The 7,900-nt window shown below is 48.6% G+C and overlaps 1 protein-coding gene across 1 annotated transcript; it reads left to right on the top strand.

Moving 5' to 3' along the window:
- Positions 1–258: 258 nt before the first annotated feature.
- Positions 259–2,060, top strand: LOC137547417 (E3 ubiquitin/ISG15 ligase TRIM25-like). Its single transcript, XM_068270994.1, has one exon. The coding sequence runs from the start codon at positions 339–341 to the stop codon at positions 1,902–1,904; it is 1,566 nt and encodes a 521-aa protein (XP_068127095.1). The 5' UTR covers positions 259–338; the 3' UTR covers positions 1,905–2,060.
- Positions 2,061–7,900: the final 5,840 nt, after the last annotated feature.

The raw sequence follows: 7,900 nt of genomic DNA on the forward strand, positions 1-7,900 counted from the left end.
AGTCCGCTGCACGGGACTGGAGAAAGCCCCAGGTGAGTAAAGCTCATTTTGGATTTTTTTAGCTGATGACTCCTTTAAGTATAATTTCAGCTGAATGAGATGTGTCATTAGTTTATACAGAAGGTAGGTTAGATAAGGGAAGGTGTGGTTGGAATGAGTGAGGTGTCCATCAGCTGTGGAGGAGTTCAGGTAAAGTGGTTGGTGGTTGTTGGTAGTGAGTGTTTAGTATATTGTGTGGGGAGGAGGCTGCAGGGTCGCGGTGCATCAGGAGTTAAGCTCAGCTTCCCTCTGTAATATGATAGGACTGACTCTACTGCATTCACTTCCTGCTGCCAGCCATGGCGTCTGCTGATCTGAGCGAGGAGCTGGAGTGTCCCGTCTGTCTGGCTATTTATACAGATCCTGTAACCCTGAGATGTGGTCACAACTTCTGCCGGGTCTGTATTGATCGTGTGCTGGACTCACAGGAGGGCTCTGCAGGTTATTCATGTCCTGAATGTAGAAAGAGGTTCAAGGAGCGGCCCGGACTGCAAACAAACATTGCTCTGAGGAACATAGCAGAGCGTTTCCTGCCTACTCAGCCTGATCAGGAGGCATCCGGAGTCCACTGTACTTACTGTGTGGACTCTCCTGTACCTGCTGTTATGTCCTGTCTGCACTGTGACGCTTCTCTGTGTGATAAACACCTGAGAGTCCACAGCAAGGCACCAGAACACGTCTTATGTGCCCCCACCACCTCCCCGGAGACCAGGAGATGCTCCGTCCATAAGAAGATCCTGGAGTATTACTGCACTGAGGATGCCTCATGTGTCTGTGTGTCCTGCTATGTGATCGGGGGACATGTTGGCCATAAGATGATGTCACTAGATGAGGCCTTTAAGGAGAAGAAGATGAAGCTGAGAAATGATCTGCAGAAGATGATGGCAGAGACAGAGGAGGCTGAGAAAAGAGTCCAGAGTCTAAAGGCAAGCAGAAGTATAGCAGATGCTGAAACAGAGAGAGTCACTGCCCTGTTTAGAGACCTCGGGAGACAGCTAAAGGACCTGGAGGAGAGAGTCCTGAGTGACATCCCAAGGCAGGTACAAGGCTATGATGATGGCATCAGACGGATGGAGATAAAGAAGGAGAAGCTGTCCAGGAAGATGCGTCACATTGAGGAGCTGTGTAACATGACTGATCCACTGACTCTCTTACAGGAATCAGACACAGGTGACTTGTGTGACACGGAGGACAGACATGATAAGCAGCTCCATAATGGAGGGGATCTGGATATGGCCGGCATCTCACACACATTACACACAGGACTAGCTGATATCATGTTTGGGGTAACTGGGGGGGTCCCTGTACAGCCTGCAAACATATTACTGGATTTAAAAACAGTTGGTGATAGTCTATATATATCATTTGACAGGAAAACTGCATCCTACTCAGCAGGGCACACACTGCCACGAGCACCAGGGAGATTTCTGGCTGAGCCTCAGGTGATGAGTATCCAGAGCTTCTCCTCAGGGCGACATTACTGGGAAGTGGATGTTGGGAGATCAAATGGTTGGAAGGTCGGGATGTGTTACCCCAGTATATCCAGGAGAGGAAATAAGTCAGTGATGGGATGGAATAACAAGTCCTGGTGTTTGTGCAAGGAGTGGGGTAATCAGTGCTCAGTGAGACATGACAATAAATATATCTGGTTACCTGATGGGATCCCCAGTGATAGAGTCCGGATATATCTGGATTATGAGGCCGGGCAGATCTCCTTTTATGCCCTGTGTGACCCCATCAGACACCTCCACACCTTCACTGCTACCTTCGTGGAGCCCCTGCATGCTGTGTTATGTCCATTTTGTGTGAATAGCAGTATTACGATATCTAGGGTAGCCAGGGGGTGTAAGAGATCCGCCCACTGATTTCCTCAATTAACTGTTTGCATGCTAATACAATTTTTATTGCGCATTTAACAGTCCTAGTCACCGCTGGGAATAGTAAATATATCTAGCGTGCTTTTGAACTCATGTAACCGTTTGCCTCCCTGGGAGACTCGTGAATAAACTTGTTTTCTTGAACTTCGGTAACTTTTATAGAACAGACATTTTGTAGCTCGTGTATTCAATGTTGGCCCCAAATCTCTAGACATCTCTAGACTTCAATTTCTCAACCACAGGTTTTTTTCCTCTTAAAAACTCTTAAAAAGCACAGCAATTTTCACATCATGCTCCTCCCATTCATTTGCCAATAACTTTATCACTACTTATAACACCAAAATGATCCATATATTGCTTCTTTTGCCACAACTTAGACTTTCTTTGGGTGGTGCTTTTTTTTTTTTTTTCCGGTACTTATCCGTTAGCCGGGCGCATCCTCTAGGTGGCGACAAAACTCCACCAGAGTTACATCTTTTCCTACTATCCATGTCGGCCTGGAGGGGGAATAGTATTTAGCGCCACCTGCCGGATGCGCCCGGCTAACGGATAAGTACCTTTTTTCCTAAGAATTATTTTATTTTGTATGCAATTTAAAGAGAAGGTGAAGCAAAAAGAAGAAAAAAAACACGTTATTTCTTAGTTTTCAGCCATTATATTTTAAAAATAAAATGTGCTATTTTAGTTTAAACTCAAATTTTATTTGCCCATTTGTCCTGTTTACAGCAATTATATGATGTCCCGTACAATGTATAGCAATAATATTTTATTTGGAAATCAACATCACTTTTTTTTTTTTTAACAAGTGTTTTATTTTGGGATCTATGGAGTCGAAGCGGTGTATTTATTTTTATATAAAATAGTGTGTGATGCTGTTGATGTGTCTGATTGCGCTGCCTGTTAATTTGCGCTGCCCCGCATGCGCAGCAGGAGACTGTGCAGACACATTTCCTATTTAATTATGCTGCAGTTGGTAAAATACTAAATATCTCAGTTTCCACACCTCCTACACTCCCCAAATGTTCAGGGTAGGGAGAGGACCCCCCGAACTACCACTGTGCCAAAATGCAGCCCCGAGTCCCGCTGGTTCCAGAGACAGGTTTATGTAATCTGGCTGTAATTTGGCACAGAGGTAGTTTGGGGGGGTCCCCTCCCCCCCCTCCCTACCCTGAATTTGGGGAGTGTAAGAGGTGTGGAAGGGGAGATATTTAGCATTTTACTAACAGCAGCATAATTAACTTCACACTGAGCATGCGTGCTATTCAGTGTGGAAGGGAGCTTCCGGGCAGCACAATCAGACATTACATCGGCTTTCATTCATTACGGGCACTTTGATTGGCTTTGGGAATGCATGTTCCTAATCACGGATCATGGCCCGGCAGGAGTGTGATGACGACGAACAGGAGCGTGCCAGCGATCGCAAGCAGACTGGTAAATAAACAAATATGCACATCTACGCCCCTGATGCGCAAGTGAAGTTTTAAAGGACAACTGAAGTGAGAGGGATATGGAGGCTGCCATATTTATTTCCTTTTAAGCAATACCAGTTGCCTGGCTATCCTGCTGATCCTCTGCCTCTAATACTTTTAGCCACAGACCCTGAACAAGCATGCGGCAGATCAGGTGTTTGACATTGTCAGATCTGACAAGATTAGCCGCATGCTTGTTTCTGGTGTTCTTCAGACGCTACTGCAACCAAACAGATAAGCAGGGTTGCCAGGCAACTGGTATTGTTTAAAAGGAAATAAATATTGCAGCCTCCATATTCTTCTCACTACAGTTGGCCTTTAAGGCAGAGTTCCCCAACCCTGTCCTTAAGGCCCACCAACAGTATATGTGTTGCAGGAAACCACAAACATGCACAGGTGAGGTAATTAGTGTCAGCAGAGCTGATGAGCTACCTCTGTGGATTTCTACAAAACTTGCACTGTTGGTGGGCCCTGAGGACAGGGTTGGGGAACACTGCAGGGCGTAGATATGCCATATATATATATTTGCATCCAGAATTTGCATAATCCTGCATCAACTCAGAATTTTTTGAAATTCATCTTATTGATTATCCCATTAGAACCAGAGTCCAGTGAACGCCTAAAAAAATCAGTGAAGGGAGGGGGAGCATCACATGGGGAAAGGCAAGTTCCTTGTAGCCCTCCCCCAAGCCCTGCAGCTCCTCCCCCAAGCCCTTAAGCTCCTCCCCATAGTCAGCATCCTTCAGAACAGTACCCCTCCCCCCATAGCACCCACATTAACTGGGACCTGCACTTTCCCAGCAGGGACCTCTCTTGCTCTGGGGACACAGAGGGGTGGCGTATCTGACTCCTGTGAACTAGAGTCTGGTTGCTAGCGGTTACTGCAGTGCCACTGTCACTGCATTACTGTATAAGCTGCACTGAATCCTAATCATTGGGTCTCCGGGGAGATTTGTTGACGTCACTATGGGAAGAAAAATCTTGTTTCTGAAGCCAATTTTTGCATCGGCAAATTGGAACGTGGTACTTGAAACAGTGTCAGGCCTCACAACACACACAACATGCGATTCCGATTTTTTTTATTCAATCAGATTTCTGAGTCAGATTAAAAAAACTTAGCAGCATGCAGTACTTTTTTTTTTTAATCGGAACCATAAATCGGATCGTATATAAAAAATCTGAACCACAAGTAGTGTTGAGGGCTTCTTCACTAGGGCTGCTCAAATCCGAAACCGGATATCTCCCAGTAAACCTGTGCGCGGTGGGGCGGGGGTGGAGGGGGGTTCAATCGTCTTCGTCCATCCCTCGGCGCCTCCTACGACCAATCCACGCGCGTCTCGTGATTACAAACACTTCCTCCTTCAACTTGGAAGGAGGAAGTGTTTGTAATCACGTGACTTCCGCTTGGAGCGCATCGTGGGAGGCGCCGAGGGACGGACACAGAAGACGTCAGACAGGTAAGATTGACACCCCCCGCCCACCCCGCACAGGTTTACTGGGAGATATCCGGATAGAAGTATCCGGATGTCTCCCGTTTTCGGATTTGAGCAGCCCTGTTCTTCACACCTAGGGCGTTTTCGTTATTTTTTCAGTGCCGGCGATTTTCAAAATCGTTTTGAAAGAGCTTGTGCAATGATTCCTTATGTTCACATCTGAGTGGTTCGTTTCCAATCCACTCAGCAAAGCGCCGCCTGTACCATTTTCTGAGCGTTTTTGCTCAATGGAAGGTATAGGGAAATCGAAAAACGCTTGAAAAAACGCTTTGTATAGCGATTTCCCAAATGCTTTCTTGAATAAATACATTGGGCTTGATTCACAAAGCGGTGCTAACTGTTAGCACGCCTGTGAAAACCCCCTTAGCACATCTAAACGAGTTTTCGCGCGAAAAACTTAACGCGCGAAAAACTTTACGCGCATACTGCACGGAGCGCAGGGCGCTCCGCGCAAAGTGCCCATTAAAGCCTATGGGACTTAGCGCGCATAAGACTTTGCGCGCGTAAAACTTTGCGCGCGCAAAGTTAGCGCGTGATCTGATTGAGAAATCCGGTGCTAACCTACTTAGCACCCTGGTTAGCGCGTCTAAAGACTTTAGACGTGCTAAGTAGGTTAGCACCGCTTTGTGAATCAAGCCCATTGTATGTATTCATTTCCGGGTGAAAGACTTCAAAAATGAATCGCAAATCGCATAGAAAACCGCTTTTCTAAGTACAAATTGCAGGGAAAAGCGAAGACCAAAACTCCATAAATCGCTCAGCGCTTGTGATAGCGCTGGCGATTTATGATGTGAACATGGACGGATGTCTTTTTTCAACCCAAATAACTATGTAACTATTAGCGGTGCTGGACACGGGGTAAGCCGCCGGAGGGTGCCGCTCAGGCCCTGCTGGGCCGATTTTCATAATTTTTTATTTGCTGGGCGCAGCTAGCACTTTGCTAGCTGCGCCAGCACTCTGATCGCCGCCGGCCCCCGCCCGATTGCTGCTATCTGATGCGGCGCGCGCCCCCCCCCCTAGATCCCGTGCGCTGCCTGGCCAATCAGTGCCAGGCAGCGCCGAGGGGTGGTTCGGGACTCCCAATGACGTCCCGACGTCGCTGACGTCGGTGACGTCATCCCGCCCCGTCGCCATGGCGACGGGGGAAGCCCTCCAGGAAATCCCGTTCTTTGAACGGGATTTCCTGATCGTAGATCGCCGAAGGCGATCGAAACGGGCGGAGGGATGCCCTGGGCTCGCTACATGATTTAAAAAAAAAAAAAAAAACTGCTGCGCTGCCCCCTGGCGGAATTTTTGATACCCCCAGGGGGGTTAAGCAATACCAGTTGCCTTGCTGTGCTGCTGATCCTCTGTCTCTAATACTTTTAGCCACAGCGCCTGAACAAGCATGCAGCAGATCAGGTTTTTCTGACATTATTGTGAGATCTGACAAGATTAGCTGGTGTTCTTCAGACACTGTGGCAGCCAAAGAGATCAGCAGGGATGCCAGGTAACTGGTATTGTTTAACAGGAAATAAATATGGCAGACTACATATCCCTCTCATTACAGTTGTCATTTAAAACAGAACTAATCTACATATACTGTACGTATAAATTTGTACATGCTCAATTTCACCACCTGACGTTGCTGGTGTCGGTTTTGCCACTCCCCGCTGCAGTTTTTGTGTTTTGTTTTTTTTAACTTTATAAATCTTCTGTTTATGTCCAATATGGCTGTGACTTTTGAAGTATTTCCGGGGTCGTGGGCATATTGACCCCCAAAAAAGTGAGTTTATAAATGGAAAGAAAACATGAAAAGGAGAGGTGAAGCTCACATCAGTAAGGTCAGGTGGTCACATCGAGCAAATAACATGTTTATACGTATGTATTGCGCCACACATCAGCGCATCCCGGCTCGCTCGAGAGCGCACAGAGGGGCGGAGTTATGAACAAGACATCTCAGCAGAGGGTGTTCTTCCTGCGTCATCTGAAAAAAATTGGCATGCCACGGGAGCTGCTGACCAGTTGTTACACCATAGAAGCGATCCTCTGCTCATCCGTCATTGTCACGTATGTGAGTGTGACGGCCAGCGACGGGTATAAACTGCAGAGTCATTATGGAAGTGGAGAAGATCATCGGATCTCCCTTGCCCTCTCCCACCTCTACTTCTCCCACCCAGACAGTCGCTACTTCTTCCACCCAGGCAGTCGCTACTTCTCCCACCAAGGCAGACGCTACTACTCCCATCCAGGCAGACGCTACTACTCCCATCCAGGCAGTCGCTACTACTCCCATCCAGGCAATCCCTACTTCTCCCACCCAATCAGGCGCTACTTCTCCCACCCAGGCAGTCGCTACTTCTCCCACCCAGGCAGTCGCTACTTCTCCCACTCAGGCAGGCGCTACTTCTTCCACCCAGGCGGTTGCTACTTCTCCCACCCAGGCAGTCGCTACTTCTCCCACCCAGGCAGACGCTACTTCTCCCACCCAGACAGTCGCTACTTCTCCCACCCAGGCGGTTGCTTCTTCTCCCACCCAGGCGGTTGCTACTTCTCCCACCCAGGCGGTCGCTACTTCTCCCACCCAGACAGTCGCTACTTCTTCCACCCAGGCGGTTGCTACTTCTCCCACCCAGGCGGTCGCTACTTCTCCCACCCAGGCAGTCACTACTTCTCCCACCCAGGCAGACGCTACTTCTCCCACCCAGACAGTCGCTACTTCTTCCACCCAGGCGGTTGCTACTTCTCCCACCCAGGCGGTTGCTACTTCTCCCACCCAGGCAGTCGCTACTTCTGCCACCCAGGCAGACGCTACTTCTCCCACCCAGGCAGTCGCTACTTCTCCCACCCAGTCAGTCGCTACTTCCCCCACCCAGGCGGTTGCTACTTCTCCCACCCAGGCAGTCTCTATTTCTCCCACCCAGGCAGTCGCTACTTCTCCCACCCAGACAGATGCTACTTCTCCCACCCAGGCAGTCGCTACTTCTCCCACCCAGGCAGTCGCTACTTCTCCCACTCAGGCAGGCGCTACTTCTCCCACCCA

Source organism: Hyperolius riggenbachi, chromosome 2, assembly GCF_040937935.1.
Source record: "Hyperolius riggenbachi isolate aHypRig1 chromosome 2, aHypRig1.pri, whole genome shotgun sequence".
NCBI classification, from domain to species: Eukaryota; Metazoa; Chordata; class Amphibia; order Anura; family Hyperoliidae; genus Hyperolius; species Hyperolius riggenbachi.